Raw genomic sequence first — 26,505 nt, forward strand, 5'->3', positions numbered from 1 at the left:
TACCAACGACCATACAACCCAAGAAGAAGGGGATGGGGCAACTATCAAGGACCACCACCTTTCCCACTCTACCCATATGGACCAGCTCCGATGGGTGACCAATATCAACACTGGGCTCCCTCACCCCAGGACTATAACTACTACGGACAACCGCCTTTTTTAGTGTCGCGCCAGGGCCCCCGGAGAGGCCGGAACCGGAGAGGCCGGAACCGGAGAGGCCAGAACCGGAGAGGCTACAGTGTCCATTGGTCCACTACAGAGGACGAGATACCACGGGTCTCAACAAGAAGCATGACCAACGCAACGAGTGCCCAACCGTCAACCAGCAGGAGATGAATCTAGTGGTGAATCTGACAGATCACCAACTGACACCCATGCAGGAACGAGTCCTAGAGAGAGGGTTAGGATTTGTACCGACAAACCGGATAGATAAATTAGAACGTGTGCTGAGATGAAAGAATTCATCCGCAAACTAAAACTGAAAGCCTTTTTTAAAGACAAAGAGAGACCCGAGAGAGAAGACCAAGATACTGGTCTCCGGTTACAATTAACCTTTGTCCCCCCAGATTCTGCTCTACCAGTGGAACTACTAGCATTTGAAAAGGCTGTAATGAGGGAAATGCAAGATATTTCTGTCAGAAAACACTACCTTCCAGACCACCTCAAACGAAGAGAGATAAGCGATACGCCAACTATCCCTTAACAGAGACATTATCATTAAACCGGCTGACAAAGGCAGTGCCATCGTGATACTGACGACTACCACCTATGACAATGAATGCAGAAAACTCCTTGACGACACAAGGAGTTACGAGATTATCCGCGATGACCCCACTGAATCCATCCGGGTCCTTATAGCAACTATGGTTGAAGAGGCTTCAGCCCACAACTGGATAGAAAGAAGAGGCAGACTTCCTTACAAAAAAATATCCAAGAGTCCCATACTTCTACACGATACTCAAGATTCATAAAAATCTAGGGCAACCACCAGGGCGCCCCATTGTCTTGGGGATAGATTCCATTTTGGAACCTTTGTCCAAATTTGCGGATGCATTCCTCCGCCCAATGGTTCAATCGACAGATACTTATTTAAAGGACACCAGGGCGGTGCTTCAACTACTCCAAAACATAGAGTTTGACCCTGAAAAGAACATCCTAATAGGACTCGATGGAGAGAGCCTATATGCGAGCCTCCCTCACGACGAAACATTAACTATAAATGAGGAGGTTCTGTTCTCCACCGAATGGGAATACCAGACACCACGAAATGTGGTGATGGAGTGCGTTTCTTTGGCACTCACCAAGAACTACTTCATGTATGAAGACACATACTACCTACAGAAACACTGGACCAGCATGGGGAGCACTTTTGCTCCCAGTCTAGCTGGTCTTTACGTGCACTACCTTGAGTCCAAAATAATCCGGAGTCCCTCGAACCCATTCTACCACAACATAAAAACGTGGAAACTGTATATAGACGATATACTAGTTGTTTGGGAAGGGGACACCCCCTCCACTGAAGCCTTCATGGTATGGCTGAACGGTCGGAACAATTTTCTGAAATTTACGAGTACCATCTCTTGCACCAATCTGGTATTTCTAGATCTAAACATTTACCCTGATGAAGGTACCCTAAAAACTACGACACACTTCAAGCCAACAGCTAAGAACTGTTTGCTCATATATAATAGTTTTCATCCACACCATTTGAGGGAAAATCTTCCTTACAGACAATTCCTCTGCCTCCGGAGGAACTGTACCAGGTTACATCACTACAGAAGCCAGGCAGCAGACCTAAAAACCAAACTCCGCAACGAAACTATCCCAAAGGAGTCATTGACAAGGCCATGAAAAGGGCAAGGAATAACAACCCAGATTGATTGCTGGAGGATAAAATGACGATCGAACAACATGAGTGACCCATCTGTGTAACCACTTTCAACACACGCTCGAACCAGATCACCAAGGTGGTGAACAAACACTGGAGACTCCTCAACAGTTGCCAATTAATTTTTCCCAAACCAATGTTCGCCCACAAGAGAGGGTGAAATTTAAAAGACATGCTGGTTAACACCAAACCGAAGAGACTCCCACCCACCAGACCTAGGGACCAACTTTTATCCTCGGTTCAGGGCCACCATCCTTGTGGCAGTTGTAGCACGTGCCACTTAACCTGCAAAAGCAGGTTCTTGAAATTCAGAAATGGCAATGAATGGGAACAAAGAGGTTTCACTAATTGCAATAGCAAGAATACCATCTACATGATCACTTGCCCATGCAACCTTGAATACATTGGAATGACCTCAAGACCTGTCAAGATCCGTATCGGGGAGCATAAGAGAAACATTCACTGCAAAAAAAGTAAAACTAAGATGGCTACCCACTACCTAACCAACAATCATGGAACAAGTAACCTAAAGTGGACTGTCATTGAGCAACTGAATAGCGAAGTTGGCCTTTTTGAGAAAGAACAAAGATGGGTATTCCGTTTAGGTACACACATCGAAGGGCTCAACGACGATATACCATGGAACCAGTTCTCATGAACCACCCGCATCAGGGAGCAATGTACACTATGGAATCTGGTCCTCCAACAATTTTTGGTGTCTCACAAATTTACCAGTGTTTTAAGTAATCTTGGCTCTCCATGCGGACTTTCCATTCAAATACCTTTCGAAAAATCTCCCATACCCTGGCGATAATACCAGGTTTCCAACCCTACCTCGCACAACCAACTGCTAGAACCAATAATGCCTTGGTACTAGCGACAACCTCTATTATTTAATTAATTATTTTTTTACCTCCTTTTATATCATTCCTTACAACTGTCCCCGAATTATGAAATGGCACGTCTCAAAACAACTCCCATACCCTGGCGATACCAGGTTACCCTACCTTGCATAACCAACAGCTAGAACCAATAATGTCTTGGTATTAGCAATAACCTCTATTTTTGACCCCGATTTTTATCACCTTTCGACATTACTTACAGCAACATTGTTTTTTTTCTCGGAAAAATGGGAAAAACGGGCTGCAAATCAAAGCATTTGGGGTTTTCCCTGCAAATGTTATCAAAAAATGGTTTGTGGGGTTGAAATCGCCATTTTCCCAGCTTTTCGGGGATACCAGACTTTTGTCAGAAACCCATCATTTTTTACACAGTTTTGGCATTTTTCTGGGACATAGCCTATTTTTGCTATTTTTTGTGCTTTTGACCTCCTTCCAGTTAATGGCAGAAATGGGTACAAAAGCAATAATGGATCCTGGAAAGCTATACATTTTCGAGAAGAAGACCAAATTCTGAATTCAGCAAGGGGTCATTTGTGTAGATCCATCAAGGTTTTTTTTATAGAAACTAACAGTTAAATATAGGATAAATTGAAAATTATTTGAAAAATAACAGCCTTTTGTGTCAACGTTTTCACTTGCAACTTCTTCTAATTATGACAGCTCTTTGAAAGCAATATACCATTACATCCGCTGGACATTACTGGTTGTGGGGATATATAGGACTTGTAGGTTCACCAAGAACCCGACTAACCCAGAGCCAAAAACTGAGCAGCAACTTGCAATGGTTTTTTATTATGTACCGGGTATATAGTAATTATTCTGTAAAAATGTGTACATGGAAAAATCGGTATGAAAGACACCTATGTATTTCTGAAATGGGAACAAAATATAGAGTTTAGAAACAGATATTTGCACATTTCTGAAATTGGGAATACTCCTACTAGCGTGAGAATTATCAGTAATTTTTTAGAATGACTTCTTTTTTACACAATATCTTTCATTTGGAAGGCAGAAATGCATCGAGAGTCAATAGATAACATTTCCTTTACAAATCTGAATTACCCTAAGTCTCCCGATAAAAATGGTACCTCACTTGTGTGGGTAGGCATAGTGCCCGCGACAGGAAACGGCGCAAAACGCAACGTGGTCACAACTCAATATCGCTGTGAAAATGTACCCTTTTTTGGCAAAGTGCCTAGCTCTAGTTTTTTAACCCTAGCTCTGCGGGCACCTTGGGAAACCTAGCAAACCTATACATTTTTTAAAACTAGACACCCAGGGGAATCCAGGATGGGGTGACTTGACTGCCTCCCACCAGGGTCTGTTACCCAGAATCCCTTGCAAACCTAAAAAATTGTCCCAAAAAACACATTTTCCCCACATTTCTGTGGTGGAAAGTTCCGGAATCTGCGTGGATCCACAAATTTCCACCCATCCCGCGTTCCCCAAAGTCTTACAAGAAAAACGGTACCTCACTTGTGTGGGTCGGCCTAGTGCCCGCGGCAGGAAACGGCGCAAAACGCAACGTGGTCACACCTCAATTTCGCAGTGAAAAATGACCCTTTTTTGGCAAAATGTCTAGCTGTAGTTTTTGAACCCTAGCTCTGCGGGCAACTTGGGAAATGTGAGAAGTTGGTCTGGTATATGCTGTTCACTAGTTAAAGTGACCACCTTGTACCATGCCAAACAACCCTTATGGTGTGGTTGTAAGTCAACCTTTTCGGACCAGCTGCCCTAGTGGTAGCGTAGGCTAAGCAGTCTTTCGGGCTAAACTCCTTTTGGCATGTAAAGCAAGCTGTTTTACCATATGTAACCCCCCTTTATACCAATGAAAGGACACCACACAGATATATATTCAAAATATATATGTATTTATTATTCAAAGTATCCCCTAGACTCTTTATGAGCACAGGAGCACAAATCGTTAAACAAGAAAGTATCACAATATACAGAAGTTGCACTTTATATGGATAGGCCCTGGTGGCCGATCAAACCATATACTAAAATAGTGGTATAAGTACCACGACTAGGAAAGGGAAAAGGCCTAGGGCCTCTAGAATCGCTGGGCCTACAAGGAGCTAACTTCAGTTAGTGACCAGGAGGTCCACGGGTCGCGTGTGCAGTGAGAAAAGTTACACGCGGGCTCCCATAGGTTTTCAATGGGTGCGTAAAAGTTCAAAGGTTACTGCTAGAAGGGTCTTCTGGATGGACTATGAACTTAAGACTTAAAACACAGACACTAGAGATGTTTCTCTACACTTGTGCACCGGAGTGCCAGCTTTACCTCGCCCACAGGAAGCGGGTGCATAGGTCTCGAAGTGCGTCGGGTTTCGTCTATCTGTTCAATGGAGCCTGATGACAAAGATGCTGCAGGCGGTCGGTCCAGACGAGATGCGGTGGATCCAAGGGTGGATCGGAGTTGTAGAAGACCTGTAAGCAGAGGGGACAGTGTTCACAGTCACTAGCCAGTGACCGGCGTGGCACCAGGCGATGTCGGGTGCAAACAGGCAAAGAGGTGTAGCTTGTCTCCACAGCCACGTGGTCCCTGAAGGTCGACGACGTCCAGGAGTCGGTTCACGAGCTGTCCCACGCAGGCTCTTGCTGTCGGCGGTGTCGGTGACTCAAAGGAAGCAAACAAGCCTTGTCAAAAGCAGGAGTCGCAGGAATCGAAGAAAGCTGATTACTCTGACCAGCAAGGTCAGAGGGGCTGCTCCTTTGGAGGGAAGCAGGGGCCAGTCTGGAGCAACCAGACCAGCGTCGTAGTTTTCAAAGTGGGTCGCGAAGATGGCCACTAGCCAACTGGCCACGGTCCGGTTAGGCGCGTCGAGTCGCGAAGTGCAGAGGGGCCCCACGCAGATCGTGGAGATGCTGGAGGGCTCACCTTTGGTGCAGATGCTGCTCGGGTGTTGGGCTTCTCAGAGGGAGCCTCTGTTGTCGCGCTTGCAGCTTGTCGTGGGTCTTTCAAGATGGCTGGCTCCACGTGTCTCGGTGCCTCCACGGGTTCCTTCTTTGCAGGGACTGTGGATCGGGCTGTGAGAGGTCTGGGGGTCCAGTTCTTGTCGGGCTCTGGGCTCGGGCTCCGGCAGGAGGCGGCGCAAAGCAGACGTCGAGTAGCTGGTTGGTGCTTGCGTTAGCAAGATGGTCACTCCCTGACCATAGGGGAGAATTCCTTCTGTCCTCTGTGCAGCAGAGCGTCGAAGTTCCCGTCTTCTTCTTAGTGTTAAGTTGATTCCAGGATATCTGAAGTCTTAGGACACAGCTCCTACCTTTAAGCGGATTCTAGGGGCCGGACTACCTGCTAGGTCCCTCCCTAAGGGTGGGACCAGGAAGGGGGGTGGTTACACCCCCAATCCTTTGTCCAGCTCGCCCCAGGTCCGGGGCTGGTGTGCCCCAGGACCGGTTTGAACTGGCATATGCACCGAGGCTCCTTGTGATCCTCAGGCATGTCTGATTCTATTCAAGCCCTACCTGACCAATACACAAAATCCTGTCTGGGGTGGTGCTCGCACCTCCCCTGGCAGGAAACCCTTTGTCCACGTCTCCCAAGCTGGAAGGACTCCCAGCAGCAGGAGGGCAGACTTGTGTCGGTGGTGGCAGCGTCCATTTTGTGGAGCTGAGGCTATGTCTGATTTTACCCGGGTTTCAGGTGCTGTACATGTCGTGTCCCTCTAGAAGGGTGGAATGCTAACCCCGTCGCCAGAATTGGCGAGGGGTTAGTATTCCAATTCGTATGACACCTTACCAAAGATAGCATTTAACCGCGAGGTTCATAATGCACTCAAGAGTATATGGTATGGCGATATCTGGAAACGGTAGAAGGAAGTTGTTCCGACTACTGCAGACAGGCTCAGCTCATGCCAGAGCACCATCTCACATGGAACCAAGCACTCTGCCTTCAGGATTGTTAAGGCCTGCCATAGGAGTGACTTATAGGTTAACATGTGTCCCATTTAGGTTAGGTATAGGTATACTACACCTATGTAAGAGGTGGTTACACCAACTTACCCCAGCTGAGTGATCAGCCAGTTGTGTCAAATTGTTAGGCCAGACCAGGGGTGGCACAATACATGCTTCAGCCCCTGGTAGGCCTTAGATACACCAATGCCCTGGGTACCTAGTGTACACTGGTACAGGGGCTCACAGGGTGATTCAATTCCAATTGGTTATGCACCTAGAGTGCATAGTGTCAATTTAGTAGAGAGAACAGCAGGCTGGGGGTCTGATTAGCAGGCCCACAGCCTCAATATGTCAAAACCAGTGAAGCAAAAATTTGGGGTGACCATAGGATAGCAGACCCTACTCTCCTACAGGAAACCTAGCAAACCTATACATTTTTGAAAACTAGACACCCGTGCGCTTCCAGGGAGGCATGGCTTGCGTGGATCCCCCAACGTTTCCTTACCCAGAATCCCCTGCAAACCTCAATTTTAGCTGAAAAAATCACATTTTTCACACATTTTTGTGTGGGAAAGTTCTGGCATCACCGGGCTCACTCAATTTTCCCACCACCCAGCATCCCCCCGGGTCTCCCGGTAAAAATGGTGCCTCACTTGTGTGGGAGGCCCAAGGACCCGCGACAGGCAAGGGCCCAAAACACAGTGAGGCGACATGAAAATTGCCTACATCAAAACGACCTGGTTTTGCAAGGGGGGTCACCTGGGTTTTTGGCCCGGTGCTCGGCGGCCACTTAGGGGAACCTACCAAACCCACACATTTCTGAAAACTAGACACCCGGGGGAATCCAGGGATGTTTGGCTTGCGTGGATCCCCCAACGTTTCCTTACCCAGAATGCCCTGCAAATCTCAAATTTAGCTGAAAAAAACACCTTTTTCACACATTTTTGTGTGGGAAAGTTGTGGCATCACTGGGCTGACACAAATTTCCTACCACCTAGCGTTCCCCCCGGGTCTCCCGATAAAAATGGTGCCTCACTCGTGTGGGAGGCCCAAGTACCCGCGACAGGCAAGGGCCCAAAACGTAGTGAGGCGCACTACGTTTAAAACCCTTTCCTGTTGAGGCGCACTACGTTTTGGACCCTTGCCTGTCGCGGGCACTAGGCCTACCCACGCAAGTGAGGTACCATTTTTCTCTGAAGACTTTGGGGAACGCAGGGTGGGTGGAATTTTGTGGACCCACGCACATTCCAGAACTTTCCACCACAGAAATGTGAGGAAAATGTGTTCTTTTGGACACATTTTTAGGTTTGCAAGGGATTCTGGGTAACAGTACCTGTTGAGAGGCAGTGAAGTCACCCCATCCTGGATTCCCCTCGGTGTCTAGTTTTCAAAAATGTACAGGTTTGCTAGGTTTGCCTATGTGATAACTGCGCTAGGGCCCAAAATCCACAGGTATGCACATTGCTAAAAATAATTCGGAGCCCAGTGGGCTTTCTGCCGCCCTGGGGGGGAATCGGGGAAGGGGGTTTCATCCCGATATGCCCCTAAAGGGGTAGAAAGACTGTGGCTATTTTTTGTGGGGGTGGGGGCATAGGTATGACCATTTTGGGCAGCCCCCACCCCCACCCCCACGCATAAAAAAAGCCGGCGTACTCTCTGGCGCCTAGTGGGCTTTCTGCCCCCCCCCCCCAGGGGGCAGATCAGGGGCCACTGCCACCATCTGCCCTCCCGGGGGGGGGCAGAAAGATTGGAATTTCTCTGGGGGTGGGGTGGGGTATTGTCATGCCCATTTTGGGGAGCCCCTACCCCTACACTAATAAAACAAAAAAATCCATGGTTTCTAGTGGGCATTCTGCGACCCCAGGGGGGCCAGATTGGGGGCTACAGCTCTCATCTGCCTCCTGGGGGGCAGAAAGACTTTCATTTTTGTGGGGGGGAGGGTGGGGGCATTGGCGTGCCCTTTGCGGGCAGCCCCCATCCCTATTTTTTTTATTTTTTATTTCCCTGGTGTCTAGAGGGCTTTCTGCCCCCACGGGGGGGCAGATTGGGGGCCAGTGCCCCATCTGCCCCCCAGGGGGGGCAGAAAGGCTGTAATGGTGGCGGGTGGGGGTATTGGCGTGCCCGTGGCGGGCAGCCCCAACCCTAAAATAAAAACTAAAAACTAATCCCTGGTTTTTAGTAGGCTTTTTGCCCCCCCCGAAGGGGCAGATTGGGGGCCAATTCCCCATCTGCCCCCCGGGGGGGGGGGGGCAGAAAGACTGTAGTAATTGGGGGGTGGGGGCATGGGCCTGCCCGTTTTGGGCAGCCCCTACCCCTATTTTAAAAAGTATATATTTCCCTGGTGTCTAGAGGGCTTTTTGCCCCCCCGGGGGGCAGATTGGGGGCTACTGCCCTCATCTGCCCCCCAGGGGGGGCAAAAAGACTAAATTTGGCCAAAATTCTTTGGGGGGAGCAAAGGCCCTTGCCCAAGGGGCCGCTCCCCCCTCCCTGGTGTCTAGTGGGTGGATCCCTGCTTGGGGATCGCCCTCCTGTGGCGATCCCCAAGCAGGGATCCACTGGGGAGGGGTACCATTGGAAAGTGGAGATTCTCCCCTTCCCAACGATACCTCTCCCGTCTTTCTACGTGCTCAGGGGGCTGAGATAGCCCCCTGAGCACGTAGAAAGTGAAACTGAAATGAGCCTCTTGGCTCATTTCAGTTTCAGTTTCACTTTCACTGTAATGACGTCGGCGTGACGCGTGCGCGCCGATCGTCATTACAGTGAAAGGGGGGGGGGGGGGCCTCGGGAGTTGGGGAAGCTCTTCCCCCAGCTCCCGAGGCTATTTTGGCAAAAAGGGAATCCCTCTAGTGCCCACACCAGAGGGATTCCCTAGGGTATGCCTCATGACGAGCTGGACTCGTCATGGGCACAGCGCGACTGTGCTCCATGACGAGTCCAGCTCGTCATGGACATACAACCCTCTTTCCAATTCAATCAGCCCGCAGTGGTCTCACTACCCCCTTGAACATCATGCAAATTCAGCGTTACCATTTCTTTATTGCCGAGTGATTTTTGGACCACTCTCTTTATTTCATGCCTTTATTTTATTATTATTTTTATTTTTCACTCGACCTAGTCAGCGCTCCAGCTCTTTACCCGGTGCACACAACATTACGTGTGCTCCTCTTCTGGGCATACAGCACACCGGCTCTTTACCTGCCTCACTCGTTGTGATGCGTGCTCTACTTCTGGCAAATTCAGCAACCGGAAACCCATTGGAAAAACTATACGAGTTAGCACTCCAGCTTTCCAAACCCGGTCACTAACACAGGTGCTTTCGATTTGCATCTCCCGCCAGAGCGGGAATGTCAATTAGCCACTGTATTTAAACCCCCAGCCCATCGAGCTCCATTGTCGAGCGGTGCCGCTTGGAGACCAGACACAGCGGGGCAGTGACCCAGGAGCAGTAAGTACGGCATAGCCGGGGACCCTCTTAGGCGTTTAGTAAGTTTAGTAGAACGCCAAGGTGACCTTTTTTGGTAGTAATACCTCTGCATGTAACCTTTTCCTTCTAGGTTGCAAATACAGGCACCCGGTTACAGGCTCATGGGGCATTTTACCTCTTGAATACAAGTAGGTCACTGTTTTCTCCCCCACAATGCTTTTTCCATTCAACTGTCATCTAAAAACCAACCCCTCCCCTCTTTATTTTTTAAGGCATTACAGAACCCTACCATTTGGATCGCTAGACCTGATCCCTTGACATAGTGTGTGTGCTTTGTTTCATGTGCGTAAGTCCTTGTCTGTCTCTTTTTCCTCCTACTGTTTCAGCGGGACACGCCACCATCCAACTGCACTATGATTAATTATAAGGAAATACATAGTCACTCATCTCCCTTCCTTTTTGCAGGTTTATTATACTATCACGATGGCTGGCCATACTATATGTCGCGCATTATGATACATGTACCTCCATTCTTTATTTCAGATGAACTGATTCATGATACCTAATCGGGTATCAAACACGTGCATTGGGAATCGACATGCACTGAAATTCTTGTGACTATTAGTGTAATTTTGCACTCCACATAATCTTGAGTGTAGATAGGGATCACACTACTCCTGAAGAAGCAGCTTGGGGAGCTTTGAAACATGTTGACTCACCTAGGAGGCACAGCTCATTGAGGCATATTTACCTCGGCCCCCCCATTTAATAATACCAACTCAGTTATATTAAAAATTATTTTCTAAACCGACAAACCAGGGATTTTTTAACCTCACCCACCCCTCCACTCCTGACCCTCGCACTCACTCCCCTACAAAACAGTCGTTTTCACAACAAAAAGGTGCTCCCACGTAATCTTAGGTTGTAGCACGCCCGTCCCGTAGAGGGGCGGCAAGACCCCTATGATGAAGCATGACACCAAGGGTCCTTTTGGTGTGTGAGGGGTATTTTCACAACACTGTGTTTTTCCCACTATTGTAGGAAACGTACATTACCCGGGAGGACATGCAAATATTCTTTATGAACCTGTTCTGAGGGTGGATCTTTATGGTTTGTAAATGACACCCGATTCCGCCCCTAATATGCTGGCGGCGTTACCCTCTGACTATTATATCATCCACGCTAACCGCCTGCCTGGTAAACCGGGGGGGGGGGGCGTGGGGGGTTGCAGCCATCATTCATACTAAATTCAATTCAGTGCATTGACCTGTCTTTGCCTCCCTGAGGCGGAGAACATAGTAATTCAACTAGAATCCGCTGCCGACACTTTCGTCTGTGTGCTAGTCTGAAGGCCCCCGCACCAGATGCCCCATTTTCCCCTATCGCTCAGCGAACAGATTGCTAATCTTGTCATCGATCATGCCAAAATCCTTCTCGTGGGTGATTTTAACTATTGGTATAATGACCCTCACGAAGGACCACTATCTGCCGAGCTGTCCGATCTCCTTACCAACCTGAACTTCACCCAACAGGTCTCCTCCCCCACTCATCTGAAAGGGCACATCCTTGACCAAGTCTGGACGAACGGCCTGACAACATCTACCCCCATAATTGTCCCTTACATATGGTCTGACCACCATTTATTAAAATTTACGTTGGTACTCCCCACCATTGGTAAAACCCGCACGGTCGAAGGCGGCTTTTCTAGGAAATGGAACGCCATAAATAAAAAAGATTTCCTTGACACCTTGTCCAGCACAGCCCCACAACCTGGTCTCGACATAAACGTAACTGAAGCAAATCTCTCTGACTGGCTACTCTAGGCCAGCAACAAGCACGCACCCCTCAAAAAAGTTAAACTGGCCCGCCGCGCCCAGAGATGGATCGCTACCGAGCTTAAATCTCAGAACCTGGCCTTGCGCCAACTAGAGGGGCAGTGGTGACAGAAGTACTCCCCTGACAAGAAACTTCTGTATACCATAGCACGGAAAGAATATATGAAGGCCATCCTCTCAGCCAAAGCTGCCCACTTCTCCCCACGCATCCTTCACTACAACCAAAGCTCCAAAGAAATATTTGCTATTATGAATGAGCTGTCCAACCCAGACAGAATCCTTCCTAAGGCTACGTCCTCCCAAGCTGCGCTCTGCTCACCTTTCGCTCCTTTCCACTCCCGCGTTCAAACATCGTCAGGGAGGCCGCAGATTTGCAACCCTCGCCCCCAGACTGTGGAACTCCTTCCCTTTGGAGATCTGGTCTTGCCCTGACCTTCTGAAGTTTAGAAGGACCCTCAAAACATGGCTATTTGCATAAGCCTACAACTGACGTCTCCATAGGTAACGGACAGAGCCTTTCACAGCGCCATGAAACCACCCGGTGTACGTGCGCTCTACAAGTCCTTTTTAATATTAACATGTTCGCGCCTCACCTGACCCAGGCGTTCCTGGCCCAATGCAGAAGTCTGCGTTTTTCACCGTCAATCTCCCGTCACCTGTTCAGAATTAGGATCTGTTGCCCAGACAGTGTCCTCCGATTGCCACCTTGAAGGCATCCCACTCAATCAGCCAGTAGGTGGCGGTGTCCGCGTTTATATTGATATTTTCTGTTATGCTACAATTAAGGGAGGCCCTGGATGGAGGATTCTCCAGCTCGTTTACTTGCAGATTCCACTTTGGAATTAGAGGTGGGCCATGTTCCCAGCTTAGTCATAAACAAAGTTGGTTATGATCAGTGTGTGTCCTGCCAATGTACTGGATGTGCATAGTGTATGGGGTTATAACGGCTGTACTCGCGCATTAGTCTAGTTGGACATGTAGGTTGTGGGCTTGAGAGTAAAACTAATACTCTTGTAGTTGCATTACCAAGGCGCCATGTCGAATAGGCCCCAGAGTTGTAGCCAGTTAGTTAAGGTATGAGCATTTGAAATGGCAGTAGTACTTGGAAGGGGTGGGTAGAAACAGTCTAAGTAAGGACACTGTTAAAGTAGCCGCCCTACAGCCAGGGGAGTCTGCTCCAACGCATCTAAGAACGCTGCCTGTTCAAAATTAGAAGCATAAATTGCTCCGAGTAATACTAAACTGCATTCAGGTTGGCCCTACACACAAAAACATATTGACCCTTCGGGTCTATGACTGTGTTGTCTGCAACAAAGCGGACCCCCGCGTTTATCCATACCAAAACCCCACAGGTGTAAGTAGAGTAGTAGTAGAGAATACTTGGCCCCTCCAACGCTCCTATAACCGCACAGCATCTACCTGAGTAAGGTAGTATTCCAGTAGGAAAGCTAAATGTGTCATACTGTGACGCAAATAGGAGTACACTGCATATCTCTGAGAAGGTGTGTGCACCCTCCAGATATCCCATGTTGATACGTTGTCAAATATCGTGATAGCATCTGAATGGGTAAGTACAGCCCAGCCAGGTAGGCTGGGCTGTTTCCACCCTAAAGAGATTAGTCTATCCAGGTGCAGACAAAAACAACAAACCAATGAACCACAGCAAAAATCATAAAATACTATTGGGATATGACGTTTACGAGCCCAAACATGATCAATGTGTGCCAACGTTGGCAAACTAGCCTGGGGGTGGGCGACAGTGTGACTGGTGTATAGATGCACAGATCTCATGTTTTCTGGTTGTTAACTGGACCACAGTGCCTTCTGCCTCCCTCCCCCCCTCCCTCCCCCCCACTCTGCTGCAGGAACTAGTCCTGCATAAAGGAACTTCAGGATGTTATGTTATGCAGTTTTTCAAGCGCTCGAATGCCCATGGGCGTCTTGGCGCTAGCTGAAAAGACCACAAGAGAAATAGCCTTGAAGAGATTTTAGCAGGACATGCAAAACCAGGTTTTTTGTGATTTCCTGAAAGCCAGCTGATTTGGCATAGATTTGATGTGGAGAGGAAGTTTATTCCAGGCTTTTGTGGCTCACACGACAAAGCCTCTTCTGCCCCAGGAGGCTCGATTGTACTTGGGTACGGATACCAATTTGGCAGAAACTTATCTTAAAGCTTCAGATGAGGATGACCATCTGAAACTGTTCTTAAAAAAAGTCAGGACCTTGGTTATGCAAGGCCTCATAAACCATGCAGAGAGCCTTAAAAAGCACTCTATGCCTCACAGGGAGCCAGTGTAGCTTTCTTATGGAACCTGCAACAGAGTGAAACTTAGGAAGTTTTAAAAGGGTATGTGCCACCATGTTCTGTAGTGTCTGCAATTTGTTTAACACCTGCTGATAGGCATTTAAGTACAGTCCATTCGCATAGACAAGTCTAATGATTACTCCCAGATTTTTGGTTTTCTTCACCGGCAAAGGAAGTGGAGCTAGCTCCACTGGCCACTATTCTGGAGACCAGAAGGATGGCGGAGAGCCGCAAATAAGAACCTCCGTCCTACCCGAGTTTAACTTCAAGCAATTCTTGGACATCCACAAGCTAACAGCTTGCATACATTCTCGGAATCTTGAACGAACAGCTTCAACTATCCAAGACCACTATCTGTGTGTCGTCTGCATAGGCAGTAAGGGTGAAGCCAAAAGATCTGATTAGGTCTGCTAGAGGGATGATGTAGACATTGAATAATGTGGGGCTAATTGCCGATCCTTGGAGTACACCGCAGGGCAGCGAGATGAGACATCACCCACTCGTACTGACTGTACCCGTCCTTTGAGAAATGAATCTAACAATTTCCATGCCTCCTTTGTTACCCCTATCCTGCTCAACCTCTCCATCAGCAGCCCGTGATTTACTGTATGAAAGGCCCCTGATGGGACCAGCAGGATCAGAGCCACTCTTTCCCCATTGTCTATAGAGCTTCTGAATTCCTCAGCTTTTAAGAAGGCCGATTCAGTGCTATGCCCGGCCCTAAATTCGAATTGGGTAGAATCAAGTAGGTTATTACCCTGGACATGGCTAACCAGTTGCAAAGTCATGATCTTTTCAATTCGCTCAGAAGGAAGTGGTAGGTAGGATATCGGGCGGTAGTTATTCGGATCAGAAGGATCTAGGGAAGGATTTCTAATGAGCGGCAAAACGAGTGCCTTTTTCATTCTGATGGAAACTGCCCCGAGCAGCACACGTGGTGGAAGATAGCAGTGAGCTTGGGTACAATGGTATCAGCCATTAGGGCTGCTATTTTGGGTGGGCATGGGTCACAGGGGTAACCAAATTTAGCTAATTTGAGGAAATGGTCGACTCTCTCAGTTGAGAATGGAGCGAAGAAGCTAAGGGTACTGTTCAACTGTGGACAGGAAAGGGCCTCCATGTCATATGGCATAGACTACAGAGAGGTGGAAAAATTGTTAAAAACACACTCCACTTTCTCCCTAAATGCATTTGCCACTGACTCACAGAAAGATTGACACTGGTCATTACAAATTTTAGTGGTAACCGTGGTAAGCTTCTGGACTGTTGCGAACAGCTATTTTGCCTAATTTGATGCTTCTTCCACTTTAGTGGTATATAAGATAGACTATCAATTTTTTGTACTCAGCTATGCATTTTTTATAAGTGATCTTCTCCTTCTCAAGGTACAAGGCACTTTATTTTTTTTCCCGTCTTCGGCAGCACGGTTTTGTCGCTCTAAGTTTGTCTGAGAACCATGCTGCAGATGGTTTATGTCTTTTTATTAAGGGCTTTTTAATTGGCGCCAAGGCGCGAGTGGCGGCGTCAAGCCATTGCTTGTGCTGTGCCACTTCAAATTCCACGTCTTCTGATTCGTTAGGAGTAGAGCTTTGTAGCAGACTGGCCAATTCGTCTGCTCGAATACAGTGCCACTTACTAGATGAAGTCCAGCTAAGGCGGCCTACTAATGCATGTCTGGAGGAGAAATGGCTAATGTCAGACAATTGCCTTATGACCTGACCATAAAAGCGGTAGTGTAGTAATAATGCCTAAAGTGGGACAGTTCGAAAAAATTCCATCCATCATATGGCCCACTAACTGCATAGGCCTTAACACCCTATGTGAAATGCTGAGGGCCTCCATGTTCTGAGATAAATGACATGTATCCGCATCAGTGGGCATGTCCAAGTGAAAGTTAAAATCCCCTTAAATCAGTAAAAGTATTAAGTAAAATATTGGCTTCTAACATACTATTTAGTTCACAGATAAAACTAGTTCGGGGACCTGGAGGGTGGCAGATGAACATGCCATTAAATGAAAAATTGTCCGTTAGGTGCGCACAAAAGGTAAAGGCTTCACATGATGAGGGTAAGCGGGAATTGCCGCACACCTTTATGTGAGAATTGTATACAAGCACAATACCCCCACCACGCTTGTCTGCCCTGTCAAGTTGATAAAAGGTGTATCCTTCTGGAATGGCAGCGATAAAATCCGGATCAGATTGCAAATTAACCCATATCTCCGTAACAAAGATAAGGGCCAGAGAGTAAGTTTCAGTAAGCAGTATGAATTCAACATGATGCTTAATCTTAGAGCTGACGTGTTAAAGTATGCTAGGCAAGCTAGATTCTGCTTTAGTTTGGGGTGTGGTATTACCCTTTGGCCTATGACTATTGGAATCTGGCGTGACCTGGACTTTAACCACAGAGAAGAGTCCCAGCCGGCCACACTGCTGGTAGACGGTTTTACCTTCAGTATGCAGAATCTGCAGTTCATATCTAGAGCCTTTTGAAGGATTAAGCAGTGGGTTAAGCGCCACCAGAGCGTCTCGTGATTAGGCCAGTCTCAGAAGCTCTTCGGGTCGAAACCAGCATAATGGCTGGCACTGGCCACGGTCCGGGCGCGCGCAGACCGGCTTGCAGCTGGTGCGCCAACAGCGCACCCGCACTGTGCAGACGCGCTGACCGTCTGTCTAAATAGCCCGCCATGAATCGGGGGCATGGCGGAGGGCGTGGCTAGTTCACGCTGATAGTTTCAGTGCGATTTTCAAAAGTGATTGGGAAAATTAAAAATGTGCATAAACCTAAGTCCAGCAACCCCTGCTTCCTGCCTCAGGCTTTCCTGACGACAAAAAGCTGCTGGTAACGTAAATGTAGTTAAATAAACAGTGACAAATCAAACACATAAAATAATTAAAAAGAGAATGTATCCCTCCAAAATGTCTCCCGCTCTAGTCCGGGAGCCAGGCTCCTCCCAAAAGATAGTGGCAAGCCACCTACATGGAAAGACAAGTTGGGAGCAGTCTCAAGCAGAGATCCCTGTCTCTGTTCCTACTGTAGTGCCTTGCTGCCAGCATGTGCAGAGCAGTAGTATAGCCATGCTACTGGGGGAAGCGGGGGGTGGGGAGATTTGCTGCTGAGAACTTCTGGCCCTCCTTTGCACTGGTGCCGCTTTTGTTACAGGGTTCCGATATTGCAGCACTGCTGCAAAAACCGGCCCTCAGTGACAAATACGGGCTGCGGGCCAAAAACCGGCCCCCACCCTTCGGCCCACCGGGGAAACGCCCCGTGCCCATCACTACCAGTCCAGCCCTACTCTCTGCATGAGGCACACCACAAGCACCAAACCGAGGCCTCAGCACCAGTACTTTTTTTACTCGTTCAAACGAAAAGAAGGGCAAGAGGACCGAGGTGGGGATAAAGCTGCATATTCATGTCTCAATGTAGGACACTGCATCCCGTCCCACTTCATTTTCAGTGTGCCAGGCTAGGTGCCCAGGTGCCTACTAGTGCGGTTGCGCTGTGGCCTGCATTAAGTAGGTCCTGGGGTGGGCGGGGCTTCTGTTGGTGGGTAGAACGGAATTTAGGTTGAAGCCTGCCAGACGGCGCAGCTGTCTGGTTCCCTAACAACATCTTGGGGACATTCAGAAAACGTCCCTGGGAATGCATTCCGCCCATTGCTTACCATTGGCTTTATGGTTTATAACTCACACTTGCTTGCTTTCTATTCGCTGGCTCGATTTGTTTTAGGCTGTTCAGCTTGAATTTGCCCCTTCCCTTGCCCAAATCCTATTTACTGTATTCTTCCACCCCTACTGAATATCTGTAAACAAGCCTTTAAACCTTGTTCTAATCTTGTCAGATTTGCTGTGCATTCAAAGATAGAGGTCAAATGTCCAGCCCAGAGATTTGTGTTTGCTTTTCTTTCGCGGACTTCAAAGTGAGAGGATTTATGGTACAAATATGCTGGCTACTTGGGTTGTGCTGTATATTTATTTTTCTGCCACAGAACAAAATTAAAATGTGTGTAAACGGACTGTGAAGATATATCAGAATATGGAAAGTACAAACGAAGCAAATTTTTGTGTAATTCTAAAGTGTGGTGGAAACAAATATCTTAATATGATCAAAACAAATCAATACACTAGGTGATGACATTTCCACATCTTATCGTTCTGTGATGTATACTTTTTTAAAATTTTTATTTATTTTTATGCAAGAAAACATTCGCAACCATTGTTCCAGGATTAGCATACGTTGAGTCAATTACAGTTTATACAGCGGAGTTTGTTTGTTTACCTAACCCCACGTGGCATTATTTGTTGGAAAGAAAGGCAGACCGAAAAGAGTAGGAAAGCAAGGGTTTAGAAAAAAGAGGTAGGGGACAGGTATTGAGAGAGATACGTTCTTTATTAAAAATAACATCTGACATTCTGTGGCGATGTTAGAGCCTGCATGTAGGTCCGACAGGGCTATATTGGTTGAGACCCGTTGAGACCAGTTTGATTCAATTGTCCTAGTGGTATGACCCTAGAGGGGTACCAGAGTTTGAGTCGCCGGCCTAGCATTCTCATGGAGGCTCGTAAGAGTCTAGGTAAGTGCCAAGAGACTTCCACATCCCTCTGGAAGCCGGTTTCCAGGGTTAATTCTGTAGTGCAATACTGTCCGCTCCTCTAAGATGCGTGATCCAGTTGACCCAACCCATGTAAGTTGTCTTACTTGTGTCTTTTCAGTTGGCGAGAACCTGTTTCACTGCTGCTGTCAGTAACAGGTCTAGTAGGTTCTTGTCGTGTTCCGTCCTCAATTCTGTGCTCATAAATGCCATGGTGAGGGTGCAAAATTATTTTGTTAGCGTACATTCATACAAACCATTTATGAAACAAAAGATTTTTCCCCAGAATGCTTTGAGTGTTGGGCATTGGAAGATAAGATGTGCTAGGTCCCCCTTTTCCTTGTTACAGTTTCAGCATAATGCGTCCTCCCTGAGGCCTAATGAGAACAAGCGTGTAGGGGTCCAAAAAGCCTTGTGAAGTTGCCAAAATTTTGTTTGTGTGAGCACCGGGGAGATCTTATTGTGTGAGGCTGAGGCCCATAGTGTGGCCCATTCTTGTTCCTTAAGTGAAGTTTTAGTTTGTTTATCCCAGTAGGCAACTGTCTTATCATTGAGTTCAGAGGTTTTTGGGCGGAGGAGTTTGTAGAGCTGCGAGACTTGGTGCCCTGATTTATTAATGTTTGACACATACCGGAAGATTTAAGGTTGTGGGGCGGATAGCTTAGTTTTAGACAGGGTCGTTCTGATTTTCAAAAAGTTATAGAATTCAATGTCATTTAGATGGTGTATTGCTTTGAGGTCTGTGAATGTAATGGGGTATGCTTAGTTTTCTAGTTGCTATGGGTAGTAGATACCTTTCTTAATCCATGTATCGAAGGTTAGGCTTTTCCGTTTATACAGGATCTTGCTATTGGCCCAAAGTGATTCCATTTTAGACCCTTTGATGCTGTTCTCCAGCTACTTATCTACCTTTAGTAGCGAGATTTTTGTGGTTTTAAAGATAGGCTTTGAGGTGTGGGGGTATCTATTTGCTGTTAGTAGGGCCAGTGGGCTCCGATTGTTCAGGATGGCCCTCTCTACCTGTAGCCATACCGGTATGTACTCGGACGGCGGTGATATCCAGTACGAGCCTTGTCTTGCTAGGAATGCTAACTGGAATAATCTGAAGTCTGCTAGGTTTACCCCTCCTTGGGATTTATCCAGTCTTAGTTTCTTAATGCTTATCCGTGCTTTCATCCCACGCCAGAGGAATTTAGAGATCAGGATATCCACTTTGCGGTGGAAATCATCTGTGAGGAGGAGCGGGAGCATACTGATCAAATAGTTAACCATTGGGGTGATCATCATTTTAATTGTTTAACTTCTACCCCACCACGTTATGAAATTTGGGGACCGTGATTCCAGAAGTTTCTTAATTTTTTCTCGTAGTAGTTTCTAGTTGTGGTGTAGCATATCCATTAGGTCGCTACCAACATTTATCCCTAGGTATTTGATATACCCTGTCTGCCAGGCCAAGCCCGACGCCCCCCAGGATGTCTTTAGTGCAGTGAATGTTTAGTGGTTTGCATTCAGATTTGTCTTTGTTTAGCTTATATCCTGAGAACCCGGAATATTCTGCTATCGTGGTCATAAGGGCTTCGATTGAGGCCTTCGGTTGTTCCGTTACTATTAGTATGTCATCCGCATAGGCGGCTAATTTTATTTCAACGCCATTGATATTGACCCCTTTTATGTTAGTGTTTAACTTTATATCCTGAATAAGGGGTTCTAAGGCCAGTAAGCATAACGAAGGGGACAGTGGGTATCCCTCTCTAGTACCTTGTTGCAATGTAAAGAGTTCAGAGAGTTATCCATTGACTACGATATGTGCTGAAGTCTTCATACAGGGCCATAACCATCCGTATAAATCCCTCCCCTAAGTTGAAGGACTGCATGCAGGGTTCCAGGAAGGCCCAGGAGACTTTATCAAAGGCCTTCTCTGCATCTAATGCGATAGCTACAGCCGGTTCTACTTTAGTGGTCGCATGTTCCAATATATGGTAGAGAAGTCTGGTGTTGTCGTTAGACATACAAGTTCATAGGAAACCAACTTGGGAGTTGCTTATTAGTTTGGGGAGAGCAGCGTTGAGTTTAACTGCCAGTATCTTAGCATATATTTTGCTGTCCACATTAATAAGGGATATGGGCCTGTAGTTTTTTGGTGATAGATGGTCTTTACCCTCTTTTGGGATGACTATTATGTTAGCTTCTGACATGGATTGGGACACTGCCCCCCTAGATGCAGAGTGGTTAAATAGCTTTTTCATGTTTGGTTAGAGGTGTTTTAAGAAGGTCTTATAAAAAGCGGATGTATACCCGTCCGGCGGCTTTATTTTCTTTCAGTGATTTGACCGCCATTCAAATTTCAGTCTTGTTAATTTCTTGACCTAGCCTAATTGTATCCTCGGTGCTGAACTTAGGTAGCCCGATTCTGTCGAGGTATTTTGTACATTCCTCTAGGTCAAGGCTCTGATCGTTTTTGTAAAGTTCTTGATAGAACTTTTGGAATGTCTTGGATGTCTTTGTGCCTTGTGTGGGTTTTGTTGTTTGAATCTGTGATGGCTGAGACGGCAAACTGGTTGCGTTTATGTTTTAGGTAGGAAGCAAGAAGTGTCCCAGCTTTATTGGCTTCGCATAGGTTAAGGGCTTTGTATTTATTAAACAACAGTCCCGCTCGCTCACTCAAGATTTTGTTATATTCATAATTATTTTGTGTTAGTTTTGCTAGGAGCTTGTTTTCTTGTGTGGACTTTGCATGGGTCGTTTCTAAACTCTTGATCTCCTGCTCAAGCTGAGCTAGTCTTAGGTTTGTAATTTTGTTTATTTTTTACTTAATTCCAATTATTGTGCTTCCGACTGTCACTTTTAGGGCATCCAGAGTGTATTGGTGCTAGTCCCCGGGGAGTCGTTGTATTTGAGGTAGTCATTTATTGCTTCCTCAATCTTTTTTTTGTTTGCGGGATCTGATAGTACCTTGCTGTTGAACCGCCACCTCCGGGGGTCGGCTTCGTTATGGCACCCGCTCAGTTTTAGGCTGATACATGACTGGTCTGATACTGGTCTTGGAGCTATCTCGGAGTGTTCTATTAGGTGTGTGTGAGACCCAGAGATTAGTATGTAATCTATCCTGGTGTAGGAATTGTGTGGGTTAGAGTAGAATGTGTCGGGGTGCTGGAGGCACCATGCGTCCTACGCCACTCACTTAAAACCAGTGCACCCTAAGTCTGTACTCAAAACCAGTGCATTCTACACAAATTCACTTGAATCCACTCTACAATACTTCCCTCCATGAGACTCCTCTGTTTGACTCTCGACTCCACTCTGACTCTCTACTTCACTCTGACGCTCTACAAAACTCCCTCTACGCAACTTCATGCCACGTTACACCTCTCTATTCTATGATACACTGCTCCACTCGACTGACAATCTATGCCACACCACACTACACCACTCGAATCCACAACACTCTACTCCACTCTGTGGCATTCCACTCTCACACACTACTATACTCTAAGCCACTCCACTCTGTGCCACTCCAATCTTACAATGTATAACACTCTGCACCACTAGACTCAAAACTCTGCTGCACTTAGCTATTTCAATCCTACACTACTCCACTCCATGACTGTGTACTCTGCTATACATCACTCTACTGTACAACACTATGCAACACCCTCTCCGCAACACTATGCCACTCCACTCAACAACCCTCTGCTCCACTCGGACACTCTTTACGCCACTGAACTCTACTGCACTCTACGTTCTTCCACTTTAGAACACTCTACTTCCTTCATGACACGCCACAACACTCCACCACTCCTCTCTATGGCTCTCCACTTCATGCCACTCAAATCTACGGCACCCTATGCCACTTCATGAGTCTCTATGCCACTTCATGACTCTGTATGCCACTCCATAACTCTCCACTCTACTCCACTTTACGACATGCTACTTCACTCTCCTTTACCCCCCTAACTTTTAGCCATGCTGAACTACAGCCGCACTGGTTTACAACATGGCTAAAACATATTGGCAAAGCCAATAGCTCTCGTGTAGGCTTGACCTTTTGGCTTAGCCAAGGCTTGTTGTTTTATCGGTAAGGAACTACACTGGCATGTGCTGTACACGGTGATGTCACTGCCTACCTTCCATAGCAAGAAGTACAGATGATGGGCTGAATTCTGAACAAATCAAACATTCCACCGTGTCAGATCTCGGTTTAAGCCATTTTTTTTTGCTCATCACACCACCCCAGTTTGAAGCCAGCTATATGCAAATCAGTCTGGACCCTGCAATCCATTGGAACTGTCCAGCCCGAACTGCTAGGTCAGGTCCCCCCTGGACCGGAAACGAGCATCCTGGGACCGGTTTCGGGGTATATCCCTCGCCAGTCAGGCTATCTTGAATCCAGTGGCACAGTGAGCACAGGACCCATGTCTGGGCATACCCTCCCTACTTGGGGCGACAAAAGCAAAAAGAACATATGATGGACGAAGTGCTGAATAAATCAAACATTTACTCCCAGTCACAGATCTGGGTTTACCTCAACGGTTTTGTGCTCACCATGCCACCACATAAGGATATATGCATATGGCTTGGTCCAAACTGGGGTTTGGTGGTGTGGTGAGCAAAAAAATTATGGATTTAGGCCCTTATCTCTGTAGTGGGGGTGAGTGTTTGACATTGGTCAGCATTCCGTCCATCAATTGTTCTTTTTACCTTACCATAGCATCACTGTATAATTAAAAACGTGAATTTTGTATCCTAAATAAAGTCCCTTCAACTGACACTTTTTAAAATAATATTGAAGTTCCTGATCTTAGTATCTAATTTAAATATTAAGTCCAACACATACATGCAAGACACACCGATCTTCCACTCCTCACAACGACCTATACCTTTTGTAGGGAAAACTTGGTGTGGATTTATCAAGAGGTAAGAGATTAGCAGTCCTAGTTGTTTCCTGCTGAGAGCCCATCTTAATCATAACTTCATTGTTGCTATTGCTGAATCTACAATAAAACTTTCTATTGGTGCACATACGTAGAACTATTTAATAAAGAATTATGGAAAGGAAGATGGATAACAATTAAGAAACTTTTCCTTAGTGTGAAATTTGTGATTAGTCCTCTTGAGCCATTTAAGTGAAGGTGGCACTACACATTGTGACTAAACCCCTTGCTAATCCCCATATGACTAAATCAAATCTTTTTGCATTTTTTTACCAGTTCGGCTAGCTTGAGTCTTGAAATATCCCCACCTAAGAAAGAACTGGAGCTAAAAGTAGAATCCATGGAAAACCAGCTAAAACTATTAATGCAGGAAAGGCATGCTGAAATAGAGCAAAGAGATGCACTAGTAGTGGAAAATTCCACTCTGCAACAAAGGATAACATCAAAGGAACAAGAAAATGGTGAAATTGTGAAAAGGCTCGAGATGACAATTGCTGAATTGGAACAAAAGCTTCTTGCTGCTAATCAAACAAATTTAAGTGATTATAAGCCGAGCTGCCTCTCAGACTCGCCTGACCAATTATTGGAAAAACAGTGTCCTGTTGCTTATGAAGAACAAGCGGTCCTAGAAGAAAAAAATACAGAAATTGAAACCGCATTGCATGATGACCAGGTGGTGGCATCTGAAGGAGAAAGTTGGCAGACTGAACTGCTCAACAAACATGCAGAAGAGAAAATGGTGCTTGAACATAAAATTATGGATTTGGAAGACATGATTGAAAGGATGACCAGTGTTCAAAGACATGATAGTGAAACACAAAAGGTAAAGTTACTTTTAATTTTTCTAACGTCATTCTCCAGAGACCATATTAATTAACACTACTGATAAAATAACTTTACTTTAATTCTGTTTTTAGTCAAATCTGCATGCAGGCGAGACTATCTGCATGCCTTTCTAATGTGGTGCTCTGTCTTTATGGATCACACTCTGCACTCACCCGATACAAGCACTCCCCTTCATATTTTAAAAAACGTGTGTGTGCTTTTATTTTCTTGTAATTTGTAAATATTCTGTGTTAATCATGCTATTAACGAGCTAAGAATTTACTCCGCACTAGTGGATAATAGTACCTAGCTTCATAATTAGGACCTTTACAAGTGCGTATGCAGAACGACTTATCCCATTGCTCCATCCTTCCTGCTCGTATGTACACCTATACGCCCCACTAGTTCCCATTTTTCTTTAAAGAGTGTGCATCGGAATCTGCTAGTCTCAAGCACAGCAATTCTTGATGCAAGACCTTGCCCATGATGCTTGAATTTCTTTTATGTAGTGCCTGTCATCACTTAGTCTCTAGCATTGACTTACAAACTGTTACCTGGTGCATGTCTGCTCTGTGGGCTGTCATTGTTACAAGGTCCCTCCAGGTCCGCTAGCTTGCATGCCAAGCAAGGGTGAAACAGGACTGCAAGAGACCTTGAGTTCCTTTATGAGGGGGAAGAGTCTAGGGCTGAGTACGTTTTTGTACTGGGTGCTGTTGCAAACACCTTTTTTGCTGGTGAAGTAGCATGTCACCCTACTCGCAGTCTCCCAGTTGTAGGTGAAACTTATTTGCTACTTGATGGTGGATGCAAGTAACCCATGGGAAGGTAATTCTATTTGGAGCAATGCAATTTTTGTTTTCAATGCAGTAGCAGATAACCTCTTTAAGTTGGAACCAGTTATGTTCCTGGGAGTGGGCATTCCCTGGTGACAGGATTGTTTTGGAATTGAACTTTTTTTTTCAGTATAAATACTGTTTAACGTTAATTCAAGCACAATTCATTCAGTGTCTGAATATGAGAGTCTCCTGCACCAGAGGATCACAAGTATCTCCTGAGTAGAGTGCTGCAGATCAGTTGTACTAAGAGATCAAGCAGGCCTTCTTCCAGTTAGGGGAACAAATGTGCCCCTGTGACAACAAACAATCCCACAAGGCAGGCCCATTTTCTAATGATGATTCTTTACCTGCTTTGCCATGCAATTGGTTGTTGATGGGAGGTCCCAACCAGTAAGGAATCTAAGAGCCACGCCACAAGCAGTGTAGGAGGCTTGCATTCTGGATTTTGAGTACATAACTGATCTACAGCCATTCCCTGCAAATACAAACAGCACAAACATCTGAGTTATTCATCCTGCTAACCTCATAACTCAGGACATCAAATTACAGCAATCCTAGAGGTTACTTTGAATGAGGACTTGCCACTTTTCTTTGATGTAATTGCAAGACTGTAGAGTGTCCGTCTCAGAACTGGTGGTTCATCTCCTCATAGCTCTGTTGCTGGTTCCTTCCCTAGCCATAACCTCTCAGAGATAGTGGACTCCACTACAGCAGTTCGGATTTATATAATCTATTGGACAAGGAGTGACTGTTGCAGGAGCTATCAAGCACTCCGAATATAAAGTTAATCCTTAATGCAGGCTTTGTGTTAGTTCTGTCCTCCCTCCTTAGCTTGGACTCCTTTGATGCTTTGAAAGCAAAGCTGAGGGCTGTAGACTTTTTGAACTCACCCTTAGTCCTCAGCCTAGCCTACAATGGCAGCTCTTGAGACCTTTGGGTGAGCACTAGGCACCAGTACAGCTATTTGGCACTGCAGAACAATAATACCAAGTGACAAAAACTAAATGAGAGAAACCCGAGATACAAATTTGTAAAGATGTAAGCAAAAAGCTTAAAGGGCCAATGTTAGTAT

The 26,505-nt window shown here is 46.3% G+C and overlaps 1 protein-coding gene across 2 annotated transcripts in view; it reads left to right on the plus strand.

Annotated features, from left to right (window-relative positions):
* CENPE (centromere protein E) overlaps positions 1-26,505 on the plus strand; it is a 1,911,253-nt gene that overhangs the window by 192,883 nt on the left and 1,691,865 nt on the right. For both annotated transcript variants that reach the window (XM_085641421.1, XM_085641422.1), the window contains exon 16: positions 24,049-24,595. In XM_085641421.1, coding sequence (XP_085497547.1) covers positions 24,049-24,595 — 547 coding nt within the window. The remainder of the gene's footprint in view (positions 1-24,048; positions 24,596-26,505) is intronic.

The sequence above is a fragment of the Triturus cristatus genome, chromosome 2_2 (genome assembly GCF_964204655.1).
Source record: "Triturus cristatus chromosome 2_2, aTriCri1.1, whole genome shotgun sequence".
NCBI classification, from domain to species: domain Eukaryota; kingdom Metazoa; phylum Chordata; class Amphibia; order Caudata; family Salamandridae; genus Triturus; species Triturus cristatus.